General features: G+C 44.8%; 1 protein-coding gene across 1 annotated transcript in view; it reads left to right on the top strand.

The window, feature by feature from the left end:
* The window catches only part of Glp2r (glucagon like peptide 2 receptor), a 67,060-nt gene extending 39,777 nt beyond the window's left edge, over positions 1–27,283 (top strand). The window contains exons 10-13 of the mRNA XM_003466327.3: positions 7,214–7,302; positions 15,307–15,445; positions 24,011–24,052; positions 25,436–27,283. Of these exons, the coding sequence (XP_003466375.3) occupies positions 7,214–7,302; positions 15,307–15,445; positions 24,011–24,052; positions 25,436–25,762 (597 nt within the window). The 3' untranslated portion in view covers positions 25,763–27,283. The remainder of the gene's footprint in view (positions 1–7,213; positions 7,303–15,306; positions 15,446–24,010; positions 24,053–25,435) is intronic.
* Positions 27,284–27,292: the final 9 nt, after the last annotated feature.

Raw genomic sequence — 27,292 nt, 5'->3', positions numbered from 1 at the left:
TTCAGTGGGCATTTGTGACCCACACTGAAGGTCCTGAAAGATGCTTGCTGACTAATAAAACAAGAGAGGACTCAGTAGTGCTCTCTGATGAAATTCAGACTCTACCAAGGACACTGTGATTGCACAGGCAAACAGGGAATGATGACCAGTAGTCACTCTGCAATCTTCTAGAAGCTACACCAATAGCCTACAAACACAGCTCAAATTTAGTTTCTCTTAGGAATAGTGGGGGTGGCTTTACAAATTCGTTGGGCTTGGGTGTGACTCCCAGACATTTTTGTTCCACTGATCTCAGAAGGGGCTCCCCAAGAGAGGATTCCAGTTATGTGGCTGAGATTGAGGAGTGTTTTAACTCAGTCTTGCTCTTCAAAAAGTGGTTCAGGGACCATGACCACCAACATCGGACTGTGCTATGCTTGCATACATTCAAGCTCTCATCTCCTACCTGCCAAACCTCCTGAATCAGAATTTGCATTGTCACAAGCTCTCCAGGTTTGGAGGCACGTTAAAGTCTGTCAAGCTCTTTATCCGTTGCTGATTCTCCAATCGGCTACTTCCAAGCTCCTAGAGGGACGCTGACTCTCAGCGGGACAAGCGCATATGCTCTATCTGCTCATCTGGGATAAAATCAGCTTGGCTGGCTGCAGCTTCCGCACCTCTAGGAGTGGCTGACTGCACAGTCAGCTTAGCTCACCGTGGATTCCTCATCTTCCCCTCCACATATTCCTCTCCTGCTTCTCCCCCCACCCAGCCGACGATTCCACCGTTCACCTGCCCGTAGAGCCGAGTCACAGAGTCACCCGCTAGCTGCATTTGCTCATTTTCTGCAATATTTGCTCAGACTTCGGGCCTTGTCCGTTCTTCCTCTAAAGATCCTGATGATTTGTCTCCTCTTTAATTTCACTTTTATGGCTCTTATTTATTCCTCTGGCAAGAATGAACCAAGCCCTTCATTCTTGTTCTTAGCAATTTATCCTCCATATTCTAGCCAGGATTTTTTGTGTGTACCAAGAATTGAATCCTGATTCTCATACACTGAAAATCGCAGTGGCCTTTTCCGAGTAAAGGCTGATTATGTCTCTTTTCGGCTTGTAACTCTGAATGAGTCCCTCAGGCAGGCTCCGAACTCCTCAGTGTGTTAAGTGTCATCATTCCCTGTTTGCCTGTGCAATCACAGTGTCCTTGGCTTATGTACTGCACGTGGAGAAACCTGACGGTCTCCAAATCCAAGTCCTCCCGTGCCTCCATATTCCTTCTTCCTGAAATGCTCATCTGATGGCCCCACATCCGTCTAGTGGACTGTTCCTCCTCAGAAATCAAGCTCCTAACTGTCCTCTCTCAGTTAATGGAATCAATGGGCACATCCTCAGTGGGCTGCTTCACACGAATCCTCAGGTCAGCAAAGGTCTTAGAGAAAAGTGCTACACTCTTGTGATCTGCGTCTATACGAAGCTGAGGAAAATTCCCTCTGGTCAAAGGCAGTCATGTTTGGCCATCAATTTGCAGAATACGGATATGGGCCATAGAGAAAGGCTTTGGAGTGTCCATGTCCATCAGTCTCCAACAAGAGACTCTGCCGGACAGTAGAGACTTAAACCTGTGGAGTTCCCACCATGCACAGTTCTAGGATTCTAGGGTTCTGTGCATTGGTTTCAGGGCTCCCTGGAGAGTAGAATCTCTATTTTTTTTTTTTTTTTTTTTTTTTTTTTTGTCTTTTTTGAGACGAGGTCTCTCTATGCAGTTCAGGCTGGCCTTGAGCTCACGGTCTAGCCCAGGCTGGTCTCGAACTTGCAACAATCCTCCCGCCTCAGCCTCCCGAGTGCTGGGATTACAGGTGTGAGCCACCACGCCCAGCTTGAATCTCTATATTTTACCAGAAGTGAAAGAAAAATGAGAAATCTGTAGTGAGGTGTGAGGAGTGTGAAGTGGATCTAGAAGCCAGGATCTGGGGTCTGATTTGTAGTAAGCTCTTTAGCCAAGTCAGCTGACCTCTTTCACTTCTATTTCTTCTGTAAAACCAGAGTTGGAGGAGGTGATTCTGCTCTTTGGAGGCCCTTGGCCATGTCTAGAGAAATTTTTAATTGTCACAAATTTCTGAGAGGGGTTGTTATTAGTATCTAGTCAGGTAGAGGTCAGGGATGCAACACAACGTCCTACAGTGCTGAGAGCAGCCCCCCAGAAAAACTAATTATCCTGTCCCAAATGTTAGCGTGCTTAGGTTAAAACAAAACAAAACCTCTGGGCTGGACAGTATCTGAGCATTGGAACAACCTGGGGGAGGGGGCTTAAAAACACCAGACCAAGACTCCACCCAGACTGATGGGATCAAACCTCCCGCCCATAAAACTTTCCCAGTAGTGAACTCTCGGGCACCCACCTTCTCTCTGTAACATTCTTAGAGCACCTTCTCTGCACTGGCAAGGTGCTAGGTTCTTTCAAATTTTTCTCTTCATGGGATTCAGAATTTAATGAGTATAATTCTGATTCTCATCAGACTGAATCATGACTGCCTTCATGTTTGATCGTACGACCCCATACTGAAGTTCCCAACAGTCTGAGTAGACATAGCTCAGCTCCAAAAGAGAATTAATTTCCTTTGGAGCCTGGATCCTGAACGATTGCATGGCTCAAAATTTCCACAGTGCACCAGACTATGACATAAGAAAAAATAAATTATTATGTTAAGAAAAAAATATATCCCTTGCCCTCAGACCTGTTCTATTTAAACTAAAACACCAAAAATATAATAATAATTGAGATTGAGCTGGCATTTTGGGGCATTTCACAATTTTTTACATTTGAACCTGGGCCACATTTGATCCTTGACTGGAGGTTTGGAGGAAAGTCAGCTGTGCTGGTGTTCGGGGTATTTGGACAAGGAGCCTCCCGCTGCAGATGGAGGTGAAGTGGTGAGCATCCCAGTGTCGCAGGTGGACCCCTCCACACCCCTACCTTGGCTCTGCATTTGCTGATAAGCATCCGGCTTGATGTGAATGAACATCACGCTAGATGTCCAGACACATTGGCAGACTTCACCTGCCGCTCTGTTGGTACAAGGTCTCCTGCTTTGAAAATGTCCATAGAATCAGAATATTCCCTGGGCCTTTCACCAGACACAGAAATTGGAGAATTCCCACCTTGCTCTTTCTGTACGACAGCATACAATACTTCAGTTCGTAGGTTAATTGGTTGTACGTTTACAGCTGAGTCATATTGGATCACAGGGTATTCTTGTCTTAGACTGAATCCTCCTGTAAAACTGATCAGCTTAGTTGGTCCAGCCTCATAAATGATGGTAATGAACAAGGTCACTCTATTCATATCCTAGAGTTAATAGACTGACCAGACTGAACAGCCAATGAAAAAGTGGTTTTTAATCCATATTTGAATGAACCATCTTTTAGCCTCATGAAGTCACAAAGTCAATGATCATTTGCCTTCCTTGATTTTCTCCTACTAACCATCTTATTTTGCAAATAATAATCAATGGACACAATCAGTCCTTACTGCCTTATACCTCTTTAGGTCCTGTGCTCTGCCAGGGACCCGGGGGCCCTGCTGCTGGGTATCTCCTCACCGCATACCCTCCTTGTCTGGAGTCACAGTGGGATTTTCTCCTAGACAGGTGCCGCCCTACCTCTGTTAAAACTTACCTTCTTTGATCTTCCATGATGAAAATAAGTCAGATCGTATTATCAAAGTCTTGTTATAAAAAAGAATGAATAAATGAGGATGAGAAGGGAGTCCTCCCTCTGCTCCCGGAATTCCTCGCCTTCCATGAACACAAACACTGCATCAGGATCTTAGAGAAAGTGTGTTTTCTGCCAAAGGAACAGTTCTAAGGGAAGGCATTTTATCCACACGTTAGGCCACAGGATCAGGGGCTTGGGATGGAGTGGCAGAGTTAAGGGGTTCATGAGGACTCCCTCTGAGTGCCTTCCATGCTATCAACCCCCTCGGCCCCCCTGCAGGCCTTGTGGACAGATACTGGAGCAGAAAAGTGTATGTAACACCTCAAAATGTAGCTGTGCTGTCTAGGCCTTAAGTGATGCCTGTTTTCTCTTGTCTGGTCTCTGGGAGACAAAAAGACACCAGAGAATCCACGTGCTGCCCATCCCATCCCTTCCTTTCCTAGGAGACAGTCCTTACTGAAATTAATTGGCTGAAATATGTGCCTTTCTCCCGTCAAGCTTACTTTGTGAGAAAAAATGCCTTTGTTCAACAAATCACTAAGCCGGGCACAGAGTTTTATCTTTAGGATGAAAAACAGACATCCCATTAAAGGGGATGTATCACTTGGTTACATTTAGTTTGTATTTAAATTTACTGTTCCTAAATATCCTTTGGCTGAGAACCTCCCTCATTCCTGTTGGCTCGCTGATGAGATAAACACCCACTTGCCTGAATCTCTAGCTTTTTGGCACTGAATATTAGTTCCCTCAAAGCCAGTAAAGCAAGCAATGACAGGTCCTACTGGGTTCCATGGCTCGTGTTTAGCTAGAGGGTTTTTCTTCTAGACAGGGACATCAGTACTGTGCTGGATCAGTTTCGGGAGAGGCTTTATTCCATTGTCACCTGATTGTCCTTTCTGTTGGTTCCTTTCCATTGCCCAGGAGCATCATCAAGTCTTTACAATTAAAACAACAACTGCTGCTCAGATCCTCAGCCAACCCTGAAAAGAGGTGGCAGATCTGCATCCTGCTCCCTGTCCACCAATTTTTCCCTTGCCGATACGCCTTTTAACCACTGCCTGCACCGTCTCTGTTCTCTAGATTTTATTCGGACACCAAAGCTCTGGAATCTGACTTGTGCTTTCTCTGTTCCACAGCTTCTTAGTGCTTGATCGCTACATGAAGTCATATTCCGACTAAAGTTTATGCAGCCTTCGGACTTTCCTAGGATTCTTCCTATCTTTGGCTTCTAGGATGTCACTTCCGTGTGGCTTACCCCAGCTGCTCTCTCTCACTGTTTTTCTGGTCACTGCTACCTCCATTCTCTTCACTGCAGAGCAATTGGATCTCCTCCTCCATCTGTCTCTCTGTTTCTGTCTCTCTTTCTGTCTCTGTGTCTCTGTCTCTGTCTCTGTCTCTGTCTCCCTGTCTCTGTCTGTCTGTCTCTCCTCTCTGAATCTAGTCTTTGTGGATAACCTCATCATATTCATGGCTTTCTGCCCTGGCTGGAATCTTCCTGTTAACATCTCAATAAAAATATCTGACCCCCTTGGGACGTCTCTCCCAGAAGCCCCTCACCTTCCCGTCACCAATGCTCTCCCTGCTCCGCACTGTTCCCTTCTCGGTGAAGGGTGTTAACGTACATTCGAGATTTATGGTGAAACACTAGGCTCATCTTTTGCCTCAGATACAACCAGTGACAAAGTTCACTTGACTCAAATTTGATGATTTCAAATGGGCTTCTCCCCCCATCACGGAAATCCCAGGGCAGCGCCTTGAGTTCAGCTCTCCATCATCTTCCCCAAGAACTGAAAATCCCTCCCAACTGGTCTCCCTTCCTCCAGTCCAATCATTCTCTATACTGATAGGAAAAATGAGCTTTCGAAATGCAGAAAAGCAAATTAATCAGGCTGCTTGCCTGCTTCAGATTAAGCACGGGATCTCCGTTACTTTGGGAAGGAAACCTGTGTTGTCAGTGTGACCGTGAAAGGCATGTGTCTATTTACCCTTCCTGTCCCTCCTTTCTCCAGCCTCCTCACACACCTCATCCTTATTCTCCAGGCTCAACCACTTTTGTGTACCTCCCTGAGGTCTGTGATCTCTCATGAGCCAAAATCCAGCCAAGGTTGCAGCCATCTAAAGGTTTGCTTCCGCTGAAGGATCACTTCAAGGTGGCTTACACATGTGGCTGGAGAGCAGAACTGGTTGTTGGTGGGAGGACTCTCTTCTCTCATGTGGGTCTTTCCACAATCAGCTTGAGTGTCCTCACAACATGGTGATCAGCCTCCCTCAGCATGAGCGATCCCAGAAACACCATGCCAGGTGTAAGCCATCCTTCGAGAACCAAGTTCAGAAGTCACGTTGCATCACTGCCACCATGTTTTTTATTAGATCCAAGTTATTAAATCTGTCTTATGTTTGAGTTTAGGGAAGGCAAGGGAGAAATTAGGCTCTGTCTTTTGTAGTGAATTTTGTATATATATTTTTATAATTTCTACCACAGCTAATAAAAAGGACTGGATTCATCCAGTCCACAGGAGTTATGGAAAATCTTCCAGGAAGTGGGGTGCATGCACTTCCCAGTGGATCCCCGAATGGTGATAGGATCTCAGATTAGACAATGACAGACTATGCTCTTCAAAGAATAGAAGTGGTATGGTGTCTGCTTAACTAGAGGGAGCATGGCTATCAAATAAATCTGGGATTGCTCACAGCTCAGTGCCTGACCAGCTGTGCATCTGTGGGAATTACACTTATCCCCTCTGTGTCTGTTTTTTATTGTATGATGGGGGTAAAATTAGCCATGGCTGTCTCAGGGAATTATTTTGAAGGTGACGTGAAATGTTGGGCCAGTTCTTGGCCTAAAACCTGGCCTAATAAATACTCGACAAATGATAATAATAATGATGATGATGATGCTAATTGAGGCAGGTGGATCACAAGTTCAAGCCCAGCTGGGTAAGTTAATGATTTAGTGAGACCATGTCTAAAACGAAAAAAGAGTTCTGGGCATGGTAACACACATCCCAGCACTTAGGAGACCGAGGCAGGATAATCACCAAGTTTAATAGCAAGCTTGGCTACACAGTGAGTCAAGGCCAGCCTGAATTACATAGAGAGACCCTGTCTCAAAAATAAAATAAAATAAAATAAAATAAAATAAAATAAAATAAAATACAAAAGGGCTTGGGGATGGAGCTCACTGTGAAGACCCTGGCATCATAAAGTGATGATAATAATGGTGAGCTGATGAGGATAATAATCCTGTAAATGTCTGTCCACCTTTCTCAGATGGCTTTACAACCAGGGCGCCTCTATGCAGAAGGTTAAACTGAGTGATGAGGCAAGAGCCCTTCCATACTTTTAGATCATGGCCTTCGGGACCATGGAGGTTACTACAAGCACTTACTATATGACCCGCTAGCTGCCCAATTGCTCTAGGTTTTCATGGCCAGGAGCTGGTGGCCCAGCCCTGGGCGACCCTGATAGTCACAGCAATGTGGAGTCTATCTCTTACCAACATCTACTTTCTTTTCCCCAAGGTCAACTTCTTAATCTTCCTGAAAATTCTCAAGCTTCTCATTTCTAAGCTCAAAGCTCATCAGATGTGCTTCAGAGATTATAAATACAGGTGAGTAGTCTGAGATCAGTGTTCAGAGCTCCAGTCCTTCTGCTGGAAAGAGGGAACAAGCCTCTTTATTATACCTCTCTCAAGACTTTCTGGAAAAAGTTATTGCCGAGACAAAGACCTTCTGATCTCAAGAAAACGAAGTGAGCGGTAAGTAGTCAACAGCGGGGGACTGATCCAGTGTCCCTAAGAACAAGCAATTAAAGACAAGTGACTGCCTTGGTAGTTACCTTCCTGGGGGAAGGATTTGAGGCAACAGAATAAAAGATATGTTCATAACTCAGAAGCGAGGATATGGGTATTTTTGAGATCTTGACAAATAAAGCCACCGATTTCTAGATTCTAAGGACACACACTCTACATAGAATCAATTTTCTTTGTGACTCACCTTCTGCTCTCTACGGTGACAGCAGCCCTTGTTTGTCGTAAGGCAGATATATTTGAGACCTGCACTGCTGTTTATTTTAATAAATTAATAATTTATAATTTATTAATACTTATTAAATAAATTAATTAATTAATAAATTAAGCATGAGCAAATGAATGAGAAATCTAGAATTCCTTCCTTCTTTTCCTAGTAATTCTTTACTTTCAAGGTGGCAGGTGCATTTCAGCAGGGCTATTGAGGAAGGAGTGTTTTAACTCAAATAATAGAAAGTTTAGCTCACATACTTGTGCAGGGAAGGAGGATGGGAGTATAAAGAGAGCTTGAGTCCTGCTTCTCACTCTTTCTAAGGCTACCCCAGGGCCTGGAGCAAATACCAGACAAGTCACTAAATGCCTCCAAAATCCCTGGCACTGGGCTTGCAATAGGAGGTAATGCAATGTAAACCCATCTTTGGGGTCTGCTACTTTACTAAGAACGAAGACGTTGGTGTGGGGTATAAGGTAGGAGAGAAGGGGCTGATCACACCCACGGACCTTAGGGAAGTGGCTTGGCCTGTTGGCCTGTTTTCTGGTGTTTAAAATGGAAATGTTGTGGCAGAACTATCTCCTGTTTGTTACAATGACTCAAAGAGGTTGTGGATACGGGTGGCCCAATCTAAGGAGATGTGGGGAGAAGCATTTGCTCAATATCCAGACTCCAAATTCTGTCTTCCCCAGCTCTTCCCTCCAGGAGGTCTAGAAGGATAAACACAGTGGTTCAGGAATGGGCAAAGATATACTATAGTTTCTAGTTAGGGCTTTGTCCCAAACATTCTGCAGACACCCCTATCTCTGGGGAACTGGCCTGGCCCAGTCCTCAGGGAGTCAAGCTGACTCTCCGGCGTCTCCAGCCAGGCCTCCAAGTGGCCAAGCAGCCTCTTTGGCTCCTCTCCCAAGGCTCAGCCTCTCTAACTCCTCTGAAGGTTGAGCTCCAAGAGCTGTTTGGGTCCATTCAGGGAGAGTGGTCCTCTCAATAACCAAATACAAAGGCAGACAGTGTGCCCCAGAAGATGGACAGAAGTAAATCCTCCAGAAGACAGAAACTGGAAGCAGATGAGTTGCAAGGGACTCTGCCTGGTCCCTATTGCCTTATGCTCTCAGAGTCTACAATATGTCCCTGGGATTGACCCCATATTCTAGATCTTTAGTGACCTCTGTAGTAGTGTTCCATCCTTTCTACTTGTAAGCTCACTCAGAGGCTCATGAGCCCCTCCACTGGCTTTTCTGATTCAAGAGACGTGAGCTGGAACCTGTTATGGTTTGTGTCTAGATGTCCCCCCGAAGCTTCATGCAGTCATGGTGGGGGGCAGGGATTTTTTTGGAGGTGGCTGAACCTAAAGCATGTGACTGATTTGTAATGCAATGCTAAGATTAAGGATGCTGGGTTAATGCTGGGTGATTGCAGGGTTCTAATCTCAGCAGTCTGGATAAAATAAAACGGGTGGAAATAGGCTTGTTTCCCCCTTTTTCTCTCGCTTGTTGCTTTTGCTACCTGCTGCCACCATGAAAGGTTGCCTTCTGCCGTATGTCTTCCTGCCTTGGAGCCAGCTGAGTATGGACTAAAACCTCTACAAAATGTGAGCTAAATAAAGCTTTCCTCCTTTAGCTTTGGGTGTCAGGTATTTTGTCGCAGCAAAAAGAGAAAAGTAACTAAGACAGAACCCCACCATGTGAACTTCCTACAGATTTCCCCAAGCTGGCACTGTAGTGATATGCAACACATGGAATTTCCTGCTTGGGCCATGGTGAATGTGCTCCTATACAGCCTCATTATCCTCTTTCCCAGGGTTCCTTCTACAGTTATCCGAGAGAATGGTTTCTAAGATTTCCTGAGTTTAGTCTCTTGACAGAAAAGAAATTTTGAGCATGTTCCTCAACATACCTATGCAGTCTAATAATGAACTAATATATATGTGTATATATATTGCAAAAATAGAAAGTAAAAGATAAAATTAATATACACAATACTCCTATTGTCCTGTATGATTATATTTTCTCCCAATAGTAAATCAATTGGTTAGCACAGCCCTGAAGGGTACATACCCACTTAGGAGCCATAACAAGGGAGGAGAGTAAAGACCTGGAGAGACCCTTGTGGTAGGGTCTGACCCAGGATAAATGAGTAATGACCCAGGATAAATGCTTGTAGAGTGGGAATGTAGGCTTATGACATACACAATCTTTCTGAAGACTCCTTTTTCCTCTCCTTGTTGAAGAAAAATGTGTGAGAAGAGGAACATGGGTGTGGGTCAACCCAAAGCCTTCACCCTAGGAAGCCTCACCTTGGCAAGTTTTCAACCACCTGGAGGCTGCATGGTAGACCCCTCTCAGCTCCTGTGTGCCTGACGATAACCACTGAACTTACAAGTAGAAGTGAATGTCTATAAAGCAACCAGTGTTTGTTTTTAATGTCTTTGGAAGTAAGGATGGGGTAGGCATTCCTTTCTAGGACCCACAGGCTTCACCAATGTCTTAGTTACTTTTAACTCGTTGCTGAGGCAAAATACCCGATGCCCAAAGTTGGGAAAGGAAAGGTTTATTTCTTACAGTTTTTGGAGGTTTCAGTCCGTACTCAGTTGGCTCCAAGGCAGGGTGGCATGGCGGGGCTGCAGTTCATGGCGGCTGCAAACAGCAAGGTAGAAATTAGCAAGAGAGAGACACACCTTCTTCCTGCCATTACATTGTGTGCTGGCTCCACCCCTAGGTGGGTGTAGCACTGACACCATCAATTCAAACTCTAGACGATGAACCAATCACAAATGCACAATGCAAATGTGTGAAACCTGGGGACCACTGACATGACCACTGACCATGACAACAGAGATTCCTGTTCCTGACATTAGAAGACTTAGAAATCACCAGAATGTTGTTCCGTGAGCACGCTGTCACAGCAGAAAGGTTGGAGCTGCAGATGCTGAGAAACCCCCACTGCCTGAAGACCACGTGCCTAGAGAAGGTGGTTCATTCCCCCAGCCAGTGCATCCTGCACTGAGCAGGGAGGGATAAGCACCTAGAACTTCCCCCTCTTTGTGCTCCCGCCTCCAATTGGCTGGCCGTTTCCTTTCTGTTTACTCATTCATTTTCTGTGTGTAATACAGATATTTAGTTTATGCTTATTAATTAGCAAAGAGTAAGAGATTTGTGTCTCAGGAAGCCCCGCGTCACCTTATTTAACTTCCCAAGGTAGCGAATCTTACAGCCTCTATGACCTCATTTGCCCACTCTGCTCTTAAGAAGCATCTTGAATTCCCTCATGCTCGTTCTGGAGCACTGTCTGTAGGCACCCGGTGGATCATGGGCATGGCAGCTTCACAGGACCCCTTCCCTGTCCCATATCCCTCCTGCATGTTCACTTTCCCTGGAAGCCTCCTGAGAAGGGACTGTGGTGCCCAATACCCGTCACCCAGACTCCAGTAGGGCCTGGCCGCCTCCAGCTCTGAGATTTTTGAGAACTTTCAGAAAGTAATGCTCAAGATATGGCCCCACGCCGGGAGTATATTTTAGGAAAGTTTAAATTAAACATACTTAGGCCCTGCCAAGGAAGCAAACTTCCAGGAGCTGGAGAACCTTTCATGTTCTTAGCCCACAAGCCTGGGCTTCCATCATCAAGCAAAGGAGACAGTAAATGACCCATCTCTCTGGCTTGGTGAAGTAAACTGAGGCTAGCACAAAGGAGGAACTTTTGAGCCCTAAACAGGGCGGTCAGTGACCTTGGAACTCAGACAGGGCCCAGCAGACCCCCAGATCCCTTGGAGTTCTCTGTTCTTTTCAGGTCTCAGCAGGGAAGCAACTCTCTTTCCCTAAATCAGTGCATTTAGCTTCCCATGTGGTGTGTGGAGACCAAACTTGCAATGAAATTATAAAGGAGAATCATTTCTTAACATGCTAAACCTCACAGACTTCTCTAAAAAGATCTCTGTGAGCAGTGGAGGGGGGAAATGTTTTGTTGAACTTCTTAGGGCTTCGACTGGGTCGAAAAATAAATCAATAAAATGCATTAACTGCAGCAAAAGTATAAGGGTTTATTTAGAAGTTTTATGTGACTCAGGAGTCTTTATAAGAGAATGAAAACACAAAGAAAGTCAAATTTGGACATTTTTATGCTAGATTTGATAAAGAATCGCTGGAAAAAAGAGGTGTGATGTCCCAGTAACAACTGAGAAGTTAGTAAGTTTGCGTGTTCACACTCTTTACAAATAGTGATAATCTACACTTACTGATCATTTACCATAAGGTACTCTCTATTCTGAGGGTTTACCCCGCTCTGTGTGTTCAGTGCTAATGATGACTCGCCATATGAATGCAATTATTAATGTAACCCTTTTTTAACAGGTGGGGAAACTAACTGATAGCTTAGGTAATGTGCCGAAATCACTTTGCTAATGACTGATAGCAGTGGTATCTGGACTCAGACCCAGGACCTGGGTCCCCACACCTTCCTGCCTTTGGCTACAGTCTTGCCCTCCCACGGTACCCACTTGTGTACCCAGAGCAGATGCTCAGTAAACATTTGTTGGATAGTTAAATGACTGCACTAAACTGTATCACTTAAATAAACAGATGATTGTGGGTGAAAAGTAAGTGTACACACAGTTCCTAAGAGTAAACTGCTGTGGCTATTTGTGGATTGTCCTCTGAACTGGAACACAAATAAGATTCTAGTCTAAGAAGTTAGAGTAACAGCTGCAGTGAAGAATCCCTTGTTGTGTCCATCCAGAGGGGTGGTAGTGACTAAAATGACCCAAAATTTTTATTTAAATTTGTTTTATATTTTAAAAACAACTATCTCATACTAAATGAAATGTGGGATCCTAGGATAGGAGAAGGACACAGTAGGAAAATCTAAATAAAGTCCAGCATTTAGTTACTAGCTGTGTTTCAATCCCAAAGTTGGCTTCCTGGTTTTCACACATATGCTGCCTTAGTGCAACATATTAGCATCAGGGAAAACTCAGGGAACAGTGTCTGGGGACAGTCTGTAATACCTTGGTGATTTTTGCATAAATGCAAAATTATTCCAACTTAAAAAATTTCTTCAAAAAAACCTATGCTACCGTAACATGGTCCCAGGACATGATGGTCAGACAAGGTGCTCACAGCTGAGCATGTGAGTGTGTTCCACTCAAACCCAGAGCAAAGGTCATGATTTATATGTTTGCAGGGGCCAAGGAAATAACACGAACTCAGGCTCAGCATGGGCTAGGGATTCCAGCTTCCTCTAGAGGGTCAGGGGAAGGAACTGTCTGGCTGTGACCAACAATTGCAAAGCAGTCATTTTGGGCCATATGTTGCTGGAAAAGCTGAAAATTTGATTATCTTTGGTTGGTATTTCCCAACTATTTAAAGATATCACCAATAGCAAAAAAAAAATCACTATATAATTGCAACAAAACTGCCCCTCAAATCCAACCCACCATTACCATTTTGCAATCTTTGAGGCAGAGGGTTTTTAAAACCCTTCTGGAAATAAAACGTAGCCTTAGGGGTGGGAATGTAGGTCCAGGGGTAGACACAGCATAGGCTTAGCATGCATGAAGCCATGGGTGCGGGCCACAACACCAAGAGAAGTAAAAAAGGAAGTAAAAGAAAGCTCTTGGCATATTCTCTCTCAGAGGGGTCACCGTTCCCTAGCTAAGTGACTCCGGGAACTGGGAGTAGATGTGAGCTTGGTGGACACCTCATCTCCCCACTGCGGTCCTCCCGCGGGAGCCAAAGCTCTGGCACACACAGCCCAGGTGTCCAGATGAGATCCCTTCATGGCTTTACATCTTGTCAGACCACAGAGTGATGGCTTTTTGTTTCACGGATGATGTTACATTTGAATGGGCCGTGTAGACAAGATTCTAGTAAGCTCTTCCTCTTAAATGGAGTTCATTCTTCTGGAGAAACAACCCACGAAATACTGAGGACACTCTGGGTTTCCACATCTTTGCCTTCAGGGGATGTGGTGGTGCTGGTGCTGGTGGAGGTAGAGGTGGGGGACTTCCTCCTAGCCTGGCTCTTACAGAAGCAACTTGAGTAAAAACTGCATTACAAAGAAACTGCTTTTTTCCAATGAGTATAACACAGTAGCTTTGTTCGTACCCTGAATGAGTCACCTTTGCTTATGTAGTTAGTTTCTAATGAAGAAGCAACTCAACAGTAATCAGCAGTCATTCCTAAATGTGGCTACTTACCAGGACGCCATGGGGCACTTCTGCAAAATTCGCCTTTTCAGGACCCAACCCACGGAGGTTTTGATCCAGGGTGTTGACACCTGAGCCCAGGTACTGTATATCTGTGGTGGGTTGTTTCCAGGACCCCTCCTCCCAGATACTAAAACCCACCGAGTCTCAAATATAGGTATGAAAGGGCACAGTATTTGCATGTAACCTCCATACATACGTCTTCTTGTAGACTTCAATTATTTCTAGATTATTTCTCTTTTTTTGTATCGGGAATCAAACCCAGCGCCTCTTGCTTGCCAGGCAAGTGCTGTGCCCCTGAGCTATAGCCTGGCCCTCCAGATTATTTCTAATACCTAAAGCAATGTAAAGTTATATTGGTGGTTGTAATGCTGTATTGTCTAAAGACTAGTAACAAGAAAAAAGTCTCTACATGTTCAGCATGGACACAATTTTAAAAAAATATATTTTTGATCCATAGCTGGTGAAGTCATGGATATGGAACCCGCTGTATATATTTTAAAAGCTCGTAAGGAATTTTAATAGCCACGTGGGGATCCACCATTTGGAAGGATTTGTGCTCCAGCTGTGCACTTTACATGTGGGTGGTGCTAAGGAATGTTTGTCCTTTTTGTGTAGACTGTATACAGTGGGGAACTTCCCCAATGCACTTTTTTTTTTGTTTTTGTTTTTGTCTTTTTCGTTTTTACCGGTACCGGGGATCGAACTCGTGACTGCCTGCTTGCAAGGCAGGCACTTATGCTGCTGAGCTAAATCCCCAGCCCTCCCCCATGCACTTTTTATGAGGAGGATCAGTTTCCCATTTCCTGCAGCTCTTTGCTATCACAGGTTGAAGGGCAGCCAGAGGGCTGATGGTAAACCCCAGCATGGAGTATGCGGGGCCTTGTATGAATTCAGAGACCGCACTTCCAGGCTGGAATTTGTTACTTAGTTTGTGTGTGACCCCGGATAACCCATTTCCTTTTTCTTCTCGGGCTGGCATTTAAAGTACTGATGCTGGCACCCTTGAGTATTGAAACTGAAAGGGGCCATGGCTAACCCATCCATGGGAAACCTCTCTAGCATGGGAAGGATGGAGTGTTTTAGTATGATAGCCTCATGCATGGAAATCTACTCATCAGGCAAAAACACTAAATCTATTCTTCAGGCACAACATGTAAGGGTAGCCTATGTGGCAAGATTAATTCACTCATTCATGTTTCCCTGAGCCTCTACCATTGGTAGGGAAGTGGCAACAGATGAGCCCACAATGGCCCGTAAGCACTAAACGTGTCATCAAGGAGACCAACTAGCAAATCTACTGTTTATCAAGAGGATAAGAGCTGCAAGAAAGAGCAAGAAATGGTGCCCAGGCACGATGTGGCCCTCATGACTGTCATTTGATTGTCATTTACAGATTGGCAAAGTCAACCCTGCTCCTCATTCCTTTGCTGGGTGTTCACGAGATCCTTTTCTCTTTCATCACTGATGACCAAGTCCAAGGACTTCCCAGACGTATACGACTGTTCATTCAGCTGACACTGAGCTCGTTCCATGTAAGTAGGAGTCTGATCTTCATGGCTTGGCTTTGGGCAAATAAAATGCACATGTCCCGAAAAGGCTCAGAATTGAGAGCACTCAGGGACGGAAATAGATTTCTAGCATCAATAGGCTCTGTTGGTGAGGGTCTTCAAACTTCTTGTTGGACAATGAGAAGAGCGTGCAGATGAGGAATGTTGCTTTGACCCTGCCAGCATGATTCAGAAACAAAAGCCATTGTCTTCCATGGACTGTAAAAGTTGGTGTGACTCATGATTGTATTAACTGTGAGTGTCAATACAAAGCTTTTTACTAAGGGCCTATTTTGGTGGAGTTCTCTGAAGGGCGTTGTGCAAAAGGAAACTCATCTGAGCCGCAGGTGATATGTGCACCATACACCACGCAACTTGAATAGGAAGGAGTGAGCCCGCCCTGGAGGCTCCTGAACCTGACAGATGTGTGTGGGCTGCACGTGAGAACAACAGGCTGGCTGCGGTGAGATTTTCTGAATATTTTGGTTATCTGGTGATTAAACTGTCTCTGATGATAGCTTAAGATGATCATCATTTTTTAAAATTACGTCTTATGATTCTGGGAACTGGGCATCCAGGTAAGACAAAGTAGGGACGGCCAACCTCTGCTTGTCTGTGAGGCTTGTTGGGGCTGGATTTTTCCTGATGATGGTTTCCTTACAGGTGCAGAGGCCTAAGTCGGTGCTGACTTCTCTGGGGACCTCCCTTTCTTGATACTAACTACATTCTTCAGGTCCACATGGCCTTAGGGCCTCTCATTTTCTTCCTGTTGCCCTCTTGTAGTCTTCCCACAGGGTAACTAAACTCCTTGTTGGACAATTTAGTCTCCCAAGTAGAGCCTACAAGCAGGAGCTGCCAGGCACTCTTAATATAAAACCTAGAACCAGCACTTTGGTGTATCTGCTGCATTCTGCTGTTGAAAGCAAGTGACAAGTCCATCCAAGGATGAAGACAGCAGAACTTACAAGGGCATGGGTGCTGGGAGGCGTGAACCAGCAGCAAAAGTCACTAGTTCAACACATGACCATTAACGACATGGACATCACACAGTAGTAATCTTCAAGTTAATCATCTTTAAATTCTAGTGTCGAAGCAGGACTTGTAGAAAGGAGAAGAGAGAAACATGGCAAATCCTCTCCCCAAGAAGTAATGATAAATTTGGACAATTGTCAGTAGCTACCACTTTTATGCCTAGAAATCAACCAGAGGCAAAGAAAAGATTAAGTGGTGTTTCTTCAAGAAAAATGAATGAATTGAGGAAGAACAGTGAGAGTCTGTCGTTGTTGTCTATGATTGTTTTTCTTCTCCAATTCCTGCTCCACCATAGAAGAAGTTCTAGTGAGAATGAGCAGGTTCTGAGTAAAAAGAGAGCTGACTCGGTTTGGATCAGAGAGTAGGGAAGTCTCACATGCCTAAGCTTTACCAAATACAGTAGAAATCTTGGTAGTAAAGGAAGAGGGCAAACCAATGTCATTGCCAGAGGTTATAATCCCATTTAGGGTAAGAAATGGGACAGGTAAGCTGACCAGACATTTAAAAGGTAGACAAGGATAAAACTGCCATAGTGAGACGTGATCAACTCCCACCTTGCTTTCTGGTGGGCAAAGATGTTTTGCACATGCACAAAATTGCATACACATTAAAAAGAGATCAGAAAAGATGCCTACACACTCCTGGCTGAACATGAGTTCCTACACACACGTAGAGGAGCCAGGGGAGGATTTGGTGGAAAGGAAGACTTATAAACTTCTGAACTTTGAATGTGTTCCCCAAGCCACACACAGATCCACTGGCAAAGGCCATGGGAGACTCAATAGCCCGTGGTGGTTGAGCACAATTTCTGGTCAGTCACTAACTGACCATTAGGCTCACATAAATTGACTGGAGATGAGACTTACAAATAAAAACAAAACTTTAAAAATTAGCACACATGTGGCTGGTTATGCACCACAGAGGAGACAGGTTCCATTGAACTAGCAGTCCAGAATATTTACTAAGCCAACAAACAACTACCACTACTCCAGGAGTGGGGAGTGGGGAATCAGAATCCTGAATTGCTATAATACATTATCTAGAATTTCTGTCTTTGTACAAAAATATATGGGATGTATGGCGGATCTCTTGGGGAACAGAAATGTTGGAACTAGCAGATAATAACTTCAAAGAAGGCACTGTAAATGTGTTCAGAAGAAGAAAGGAAACTATGTTTGAAGAATTAAAAGAAAGTGTGATGATGATGATGGTTCATGAACTAAAGAATTTCCACTCAAAAAGAGAGAAATTATAAAATTAGACTGGAAATCCTGGAGTTGGAAAGTACAATAACTGAAATGATCATGTTGCTAGAAAGACAAACTCTCAGATCTGAGATGGCAGAAGAGAGAATTCATGAACATGAAAATAGGTCAACTGTGATTTTTGTAGTCTACACATTTTAAGCAGAATAAAGAAAAATAGCACAGCTTTGGAGACCTGTGAATCCCTTTAAGCATAACAATGTGCACATATCAGAGCTCCAGAAAGAGGAGAGAGAGAGAAAGAGGGAAAGAAATGTTGGAGAAGCAGTGATGGAGAAGTCTCCAAATTTGATGAAAAATAGTAATCTATGTATCTAAAAAGCTCAGTGAACTCCAAATAGTGTTAAATAAAAACATTCATGCCTGGAAACATGATAGTCAAATTGTTGAAAGCTAAATGCAATGAAAAAATCTTGAAAGTAACAGAAGAATGAAAACCATCACAGGGAGGACCAGCAATACAGCTAATAGGTGAGGACTCAACAGAGCAAAGGCAATGGTGTGACATATTCAAAAGGCCGCGAGCCGGGGAGACAGCTCAGCAGCACAGCACCTGCCCGGCATAAAGGTGAAATGAAGATGCTCTCAGATGAGCAAAAGCTCAAATCCACGTGAAGAAACAAAAATTCTTGCAAAAGAGTCACCTGCAGTGATGCCTGCCTGGCTGAACACTCTGGCTGAAACAGGAAGGTCTCAAATGCAAGACCAGCATGGTCAGTTTTGAGACTCAGTGAGACCCTGTCTCAAAACTTTTAAAAATGGTTGTGGATGTTGAGAATGTAGCTCACTATGAAGACTCTAGGCTCAATCCCCAGCACTGAAAAAATAAAAAGCTGGAAAAGGTAGACAGGTAAATATGAAAGACTGTACAGTATATGAAGTTTTTCTTTTCCTTAAGTGATTTTTTTGTACTAGAGTTCGAACTTACAACCTTGAGCTGCCAGGAAGATGATTATGCCCTGAGCTAAATCCATGCCCGTTTTCTTAAATTATTTTAAAGACATAATATTGTGCAAAATAACAATTATAAAGTACATTATTAGGTTTATAGCATATAAGGATCTAATATATATGATAATAATAGCATAAAGCAGAATGAGTAAATAGAGATACATTAGAGGCAATTTCTATATTTTAACAGAATTAAGTTAGCATTAATGTGAAATCAGTTGTAAAAGATACGTTATGATCCTTTAAATAACTGCTAAGAAAATAATCTTAAAAAGTAGTAAAAATACCGACAGAATTAAAATGATGCACTAGGAATTATTTAACACGAAGCTCTTCGATTCTCAGTATCCCTGTGAAAGAGGAATTATTACACTTCTCTGAAAGATGTAAGAACCAAAGGACAGAGGTCTTGCACCTGCTGATAAGTAGCAGAGAGGAAACTTCTGTCCAGAGGTCAGGTCCCATGCAACCACCTTGCAGGCCGATGCCCTCTGTGCACAGATGCCTTTCAGGTGAGACTCCAAGGTCTCTAACAGATGTCTCTAACAGGAGACACCTACCCCTTAGACACCTAGGTCCCGTCCAGTGCCTTTGCTCTAGATAGGGTTGCTGAGATTCTGTGCACAGGGCAGAGCTGTACTTATTCACTGTACGCTCACTGAAGGCTGAGGAAATAGAGCTGGAGATACAAGTTGGATTGTTGGACAGTGATTTCCCCTCTCCTTTTGGAGCTGAATTCTTTGAGCTCTGAGTTGAGACCGAAGACTCACTGGTAACTGTTCTTTTCATTATAAAAACACGTCTAATTTACTTCAGTTTTGGAGGATTTCAAAACCAAAGATTTAGAAATTTGGATTTCTTATGTTGCTGGGCCTTCATCTTGATAATCCCCAATGGGAAGGGTGGTAAAAGACAAAGTCCTGCAGCTGGTGACCCCTTTTTCCTGACCAGTGTAAGCCCTGGTCACGTGATCTCGTACACCCACAGAGGGTTGAGGACATTTATGTGCTCAGTCACTTATGTGCAGACATGTGGACCAGACATCTAGAAAAACCTAGCCCTAGGCCACAGATTCCCTGGATATGGGAGGATGCTTTTGTCATCTCTTGCTGTGTAATAAGCCACCTCAAACCTCTATGGCTGAAAGCAATAATCAACTTACAGTTATTATAATTTTGTTTTGTTTTGTTGCGTTTTTGAGCTAAAGTCTTGCTGTGTAGTTCGGGCTGGCCTTGAACTCATGGTGATCCTCCTGCCCCCACCTCTGAGTGGTCATTTTTAATGATTCTGTGATGGAATGTCTGAGCTGAATAGCTGTGATCTTTTTGATGCATGTAAATTTGATCTGCAGCTGAAAACATCTGAAGTCTGTTTTAGGCTGGAACATCTATGGTGGTTTATTCACATTGCTAGACACACCAGATCTGTTAGTCAGGGCCTCAGCTAGGACTGTAAGTCAGGGAGCCTCAGCTCTTTCTATGTGGCCTCTCCACGTGTGGTGGACACCGCACAATGTGGCTTGTGGACTCTTAGAGTATCTCAAGAGCTAATGTTCTAGAGGGAAGAAGTAGAAATTTCCAGTTCCCATAAACCATAGTCTCAGAAGTCTGTGCCTGTTGAGAATGCCACTTCAACCTATGTGAAGAGGAGAAACCACTGGGGCCATCTCTGGAGCCCTTCTGCCACACGGATCATGCGCCTTGCAGTCAGCTGATATCCAGCTCACCATCTCATATTGTTGAGGAATGTTGTCACAGATTGATCAGGCCCACAATCTCTCAAATGAGTGACAATGAAGGCTTAAATAAGAGAGACAAGGGTATGATGCTAGGGCTCCAGGAGGCACAAAACCTACTAGCAGAACTCGAGATTCTCTGGGGCTGAGACAAAGAACTTCTCGAGTGGCCTGCATTTATTTGGTTTTCAAACAAAGGAAGGGGTTAGAGTAGAAAACGCAGGAAACTGAGCAGGAACTTGGGAGTCGGTTCAAAGACTTCTCCAAGTAGTAAATTATACTAATCAGGAGAATTATGTCATGTCTAGATTGACGTTTACTGCATGAGTGTGGAACCTGCAGCTACAGTCTCTAGTTCATCGAGGTTGGAGCCAGGCAACCTCGACTGTGGCCTTGTCTTGCCTTTTGAGGTGTCACAGCATCACAGGCCACTACAGGCCTCAGCTGGGACCAGTAATTCACAGAGGTTCACTTGCTGTGAATCCTCTGCCCATCTCCAGGCAAGGGGCTTAGGCCTGGGACAGGCTCACAAGTGAACATAGAAAGCCAATTAATCTTAAATGCTGCTCAGAGCTGCTTCGTATTGGTCTCCATCAGAACGTGAGGAGTCAGAAGATCTCTGCAGGGCGCTTTGCACTAAGATGAAACCAGAAACCACACACTTGTGTGTGGGCAGAATCTCCAGCCTTCAGAATATGTTAGCACTGTTTTGTTCCATCCCACTACACAGGGGAGAGAGAGGTATGTGGAGGCACATTTGATGGGTTGTAGCTCAGTGTGTCCACAAGCAAGAATGGGCATTACCCCTAAGTGCTCCCTTCCCTTTCTGCTTTAGAGGGTTTTTCACTCAGCTTAGATTTTGGTTTTCAGCTTGAAGAGTTCCACCAGACTCCTGCTGTGAGCAGAGCGTGTGGAGCAGGAACCCAAGGGAGTAGAAAGATATGTTTATCATATGGAACCCCATTTTAGCTGACTTGTTCGAGAGAATTCTGGCACTCTGAAAGCTAGATCTTCTTACGTCCCGTGCCCATAGCCCATCACACAGGACATCTCTAATGAGATTTAAGGTGTAAAAATGATTAACGGGTACCACCATGCTCCCATTTAGAAGCTGTAGCCTTGGAAATATCTAGGTGTGTAGGAGAAGGGAAATTAAATTTCATACTTGTGGCCGCAATTCAAGCATTTGACTGATCCAGCATGGAGACCGCTGGCCTGGCTCAGAAAAAACATGAAGAAAACCTAACCCCAGCATTGTTTTCAAGAGATATAGGAAATCAGCCTGATACTGGGACCTTCACTCTTTATTTGGAGATGTGTCCGTTTCTCTTGAGTTCTGAGATTTTATGAAATTTTTCCCTAAAACAGTTTGTAGTACTTGAGCCCCGTACACATATCCAGCTCCAGTAAATCAGACATGTAGCCCAAATTGCACAGTCCTCAGTTCTAGTAGGAAAAATCAAGGCATGGGAGTTATCACTGGTGGCTGTTTGACAAGTCAGGGGGCATAGAAGTCTGGGGGGAACAAACATAAGCTAAAGTATCTTTGATTCCAGACCTCTGGCAGTTAGCAGTGAATACAGTGGAAATTTCCAAATCCAAGAGATGATCTCTTTGTGGAAACTTCCCAACATAACCGCTTTGTAAATGAAAACGCCATTTCACGATGGCTTGTAATTTTTTCAGTGGAATCCTTGTATCCACAGTTCTAAATAAGTAGAGAACAAAAAAAGAGCAGCTTGACCCTATACAAGACAATAATCTTAATTGTAAGTCACGGACACTCAACTCTCTCATCCGCTCACCCATCAATATTTGGTGTGCCCCTGTTACATTTCAGGCACTGTGTCTGGTGCTGGGGATCTTCTAGGATGCTAGCTAGGATGCTAGTATTATGTGAGTGGGATTAACAAGATAGATAATAACTAAGTAGACAAAAAATAATACAATCTTGGTGCTGTAAAAACTAAAGAGATTACTGTGATGATTACTGGAGTGACTACCAAAAGTTAGATGGTCTGAAAAGACTTCTTTTTGGTGGTGTGTGAATTAAGAAACCCATTAGACAGATATTTGAGGTAAGAAAGTTCTGGAAAACATAGAGTGTCAGGGGGAGGCCAACTTCCATGTCAGGAAGGCACTCAAGCAATCGATGGAAAGAGACCAGTCTCCTACCCATAACCATACCCAACTTATGCATCATCATCCAGCTAAAGGAGAAGATCGGAAAACTGACCACAAATATTTCTGATTCTGAAATCTAAAGAATAGAACACATTCTGCAAGGCTGGGTGCACACTAACTAATGATTATTATGAGGGGGAAATGCTACCTCTTTATTTGCATGACTGTGACTGTGTTACCGTGCAGCTGGGATGTCTGACAGGATATGCACTGGTTTTTAAAAGTAACGATCCTGAGCTCATTTATGATCTACAGTCCTACAAGCAGAACAGCCAGGACCAGCTCGCCAGCCACGAGTGTCACTCTGGAATCAAGTCCTTCGATGACTGCAGCTGTAACTAACACTCTGAAAACCACTTCAGAGGAAACTGTAGCCATGCTTTCAGAGTGCCAGATCCATCTTCCAGATCCCTGGCGATAGGATGTGTATGAGATGACAGAGCTTCACTGCTTGGATTCACTTTGATTCACACAGCGGATCCCAAATACCTGAGCTGAACATGTTGGAGGGGTCCAGAAGGCCCATGTGGAAGAAACATAGTGGTCAAGGTGAAACAGAGCATCAGATGAAATGAACCACAGTCAGACAGAGCCAGCATCACCCAGGACCCCTCAGGGATAAGAGTTTATTCTAAGCGTGATGGGAATATTCTGTCAAGAATATGAAATGCAGTTTTTGGAACCTGACACAGTTGGAAATGAACAGTATCACCAGAAATCTGTCTCTCACCATTTCTGACGTCTATGTGGTGCACCTTCAGGTGGCTGTCTCCATGCAGCTGACAGATGGCAGTGCCATCTCTGGGCTTAGGTGATCTGCAGAGCAGGCTGACCCAGGGAGGACAGTGTAACCTCTGTCCGTTCCCTGCGAAGAAAATGCTGATTGGCTTTGCTTGGCTCTCAGGCCTATTTGGGCCAAAGATTGTAGTGATGGTCATCCTAAAATATGGGAGCCACATAATAATTGAAAGCTGCGTTAGAAGCCCAAGCCATAGAGGAGAGTCATTTTCCAAAAGGAAAGAATGCAAGTTGGACAATGTAAACTAGCCAATGACCACCACAGACAGTTGGAAATGAGATAGCAACCTTGCCCATTATTTGCATGATCCAATGAAAGGCATGGTCTTAGGATTTAATCATTATCAAGCTTGTATATGCATTCATGAGCACCTAAGCAAACAGCTAGGCTGACGCTATTGGTGGGTGTCAAGGTAAGAAGAGACGCCGCGGAGATTTAAATTAGCACAAGCAGTACGATTAATCTTGTCTAGTGTAAAGAACGTACTTGCTCGCTTTGCTTGAGGTTCCGTGGATTTTGCTGAGAGATCCCAGACACATCGCCTCTCACGTTAAAGTTCACAGCATGTTTTCCTCCCGTTGCAGGGGTTCCTCGTGGCCTTGCAGTATGGCTTTGCTAATGGAGAGGTAAGTTTTCCATGTGACTGTTCTGGCTTCTTCTGAGGTCATGGCTGAAGTCCTGCCCCAGGTTCCTGCTCATGCTGAGACAAACTTGCATTGTGAGCATCTGGTAGAGTGAACAGGAGGCACCCTTGATCAGAGGGGCGGATGCAGGAAACTCAGATCTCCAGTCATGTCCTGCTGGAGGCCTGCTAGGATTAAAGTGTGAGGAAACAAACAGGCGTGAACTTAGGCGTCCAAAACTGTGTTCGAGTTTTGGCACGTCTGCATAGGAGCTCTGTGAATTAGTCGAGGTCTTGTGCCTGTTTCCTCATCGGTAAAATAGAAATTATACCTGTCCCTGGCGTGTAGTGGTACCCTGGGCATGTGAGCATCAAATAAAGGTTCAATACCTAGGAACCATAATTTTTATGGTGACATGATTCCAACTAGCTCTCGGGTGTGTTGGCCAGTTTTTGTTATTATAACAAATATCTGAGATAGTCAACTTTAAAGTGAAGAAAAGTTCATTTTGGCTCGTGGTTTCACAGATTTGCTGGCCCCCACTGCTGCTGGGTCTCATTGCCACTGGGCCTCTGGCCGGGGAAAATGCTGTGGTCAGGAGCAGGTGGTGGAACCACGCTGCTCAGCTCATGGAGGCAGAGAGAGAGGAGACAGCTCCAGGGTCCTCTGCAAGGCCTCCTCCTAACTTCTATGCACTAGGACCCACCTCTTAAAGTTTCCACCCCCATCCCGGCACCACAAAGGCTGGGAACCAGCCTTTATCTATGGGCTTCTGCAACGTCCTTTCCTGAAGGCTGCAGCTCAAGCTTTTAATCTCCTGGGAAAAGAACAAAAATTACAATAACTTATTTTGAAGCTCTTAATTGGCTTTATTCGCAATTCTAGAATCAGCCAGCATTTCCTTCTACGCAATAGGAGTATTCCACCGTGCAGAGTGGAGAGGGTTCATTTTATAGAGAGAGGCCAAAGAAAGAAGAAATAAAAGGACAAAAAGCAGATTTTGGAGAAAAATTTGGCTGTTATCTCTCTCCTCTGATTTCCTAGAATGCCAGGGAATTTTGATCTGATAACATGGAATATTAGCAGGGACTAAATAATGGCTTCATTTTGATTTCCAGTCTGTCTGTGGGGTCCAGTGTAGGATCTTAGTCCCAAACTGTGGCCTCCTGTAATGTTCATTGAACACTCCTTATCGCACTGTTTTTAGGGGTCTCAGAGTGTCATTGTCTGACATACTTAGTGTCTCTGTTTGTTGCTCTTTGCTTGTCTCTACCAGTTAAAAGGTAAATTTCCCAAGGGTGGCACCAAATAGTTGCTCAATAAACATTCGTTGAATGGACACATGAGAGTTCAAGAGGATAAGCCCACCCTTGTCTCCTTTGGCAGGTGAAGGCCGAGCTGTGGAAGTCCTGGGTCCGCTTCTTGCTTGCCCGACACTCAGGCTGCAGGGCCTGGGTCCTGAGGAGGAACTTTCGTTTCCTGGGGAAGTGTCCCAAGAAGCTCTCAGAGGGAGATGGCACCCAGACAATTCACAAGCCGCAGGCCTCATCAGACAGCTCACATCTGACCTCTCAGGCCCTGGCAGGGCTGAACACCCGGCCCCACCAGGGCCACAGAGTCTGGCCCCGGGGCATCAGCCTGTCCGAGAGCAGCGAGGGGGACTTCACCCTGGCCAACACCACGGAGGAGATTCTGGAAGAGAGTGAGATCTAAGGCAGAAGACCCCACTCCAGCTCTGCAAACTGAGGGCTCCTGAGAAGGACAAGGACATGGCAGGGCAGAGAATGGGGGTGACCTAGTACCGAATCCTCCTTTCTGATCGGGCTCATCTGGATGTGAGGTCAAGATCCAGGTCCTTCAAGCTCTGTATGAACGGAGCTGTGTGATGGTCATAGCTTCCGTCCACCTCAAGTCACCCTTTTAACCCCCACCAGTGTGTTTCCCAGAAGGACCACCAGTCTGGGGCTCTGGTCCGCACTTCAAATGAATGGAGCCCCAGCATGCAGAGAAGCCTCTTGTTAACTAGAGTCTAGCCAGGATTTCTTGCTTTTCCCCTCCTGACACACAGTTTCTTTTGGAGGTTTGGTTTAGGATGCATGAGACCTCCCTAGGACATGCCGGATGTCAGGCTTGTGGCAGACAGTCTAAAGGAATGAATTTTGGATGATGCTGGCGATTGGAACTGTCGAACCAGCCCCTCAGGAATTCTGACACAAGCCTGCCCTTGGAAAACACGGCAGAGTGTGAGAGAGTGTTTTGCTGGCTCAGAAACCTTCTGAATGTCATCCACAGTCCTCTCTGGCTCCACCTGCCCTTCTGAGCTCGACTTCTCCAAGCCTGACCCGCTTGACATTCCTCAGGCCTGGGAGACACCCTCTCTGCTGGGCTGGCCGCTGATGAATTGACGACAGTGCCTTCCGCTCTGACTGTTGATCCACCACTGTCCCTGCCCTCGGGCCCTACCGGTAAGAACTGGACTTTCCAGGCAGACATCACAGAGTAGCCTTGAAAGACAGAGAGTACCCAGGTAAAGCAATAGGACTGTCGCACCGAGAGGTCCGTGGCTGTGTCAAGTGGGCCTGTGGAACCCGTCCTGCCTGTGGGAAATGTGAGCTGTGTACGAGAGTCTGACCTGGGGAGGTTGGGGGGTACCAGGCAGTAGAGGTCGGATGCAGTGGCGGAGTCCCAAGAACAGCTTAAGGCAGTGCTGTTCACATCTAGGAGCGTCGCTTTTGCGGTGGTAAAAATGTACGTGCAAGAGGAGGAAGTTATGTTGCTGTGGAAATAAGTACTGTTGTGTCTCGAGTGTGGGAGTGGGTGAGTGTGATGCTTTTGTGCAGGGCTGACAGATTCAGAAAAGAAGAAAAATAAAAACTGAGCTGCATGTGGGGGAATTCACCTATAATCCCACATTTTGAGAGGCTGAGGCAGGAGGACTGCAAGTTTGAGGCCAACCTGACCAATCTAGTGACTAAGCAAAACCTTGTCTTCAAATAAAAAATAAACAATGTTGGGAATATAGCTTCATGTGAAGGCCCTGGACTCACCCCTAGTATTGCACAAACATGATACTGGATTGCATTTGAATGTCAGACAATCAAATCGTCCTGGTGTATAAGTACATGCCACGGGGTACACATCATGTGAAGTTTGGGTTTAATCACACACCCTGTCTTTTACCCATACTGCTTACTCTCACCTTGCGAATCATTAAAACAAGTTTATTTAAGTCGATTTGCAACG

This window comes from Cavia porcellus, unplaced genomic scaffold, assembly GCF_034190915.1.
Source record: "Cavia porcellus strain 051 isolate PalLab524CR breed Dunkin Hartley unplaced genomic scaffold, mCavPor4.1 scaffold_32, whole genome shotgun sequence".
NCBI classification, from domain to species: Eukaryota; Metazoa; Chordata; class Mammalia; order Rodentia; family Caviidae; genus Cavia; species Cavia porcellus.
This window is presented reverse-complemented; position numbering and strand designations above follow the sequence as displayed.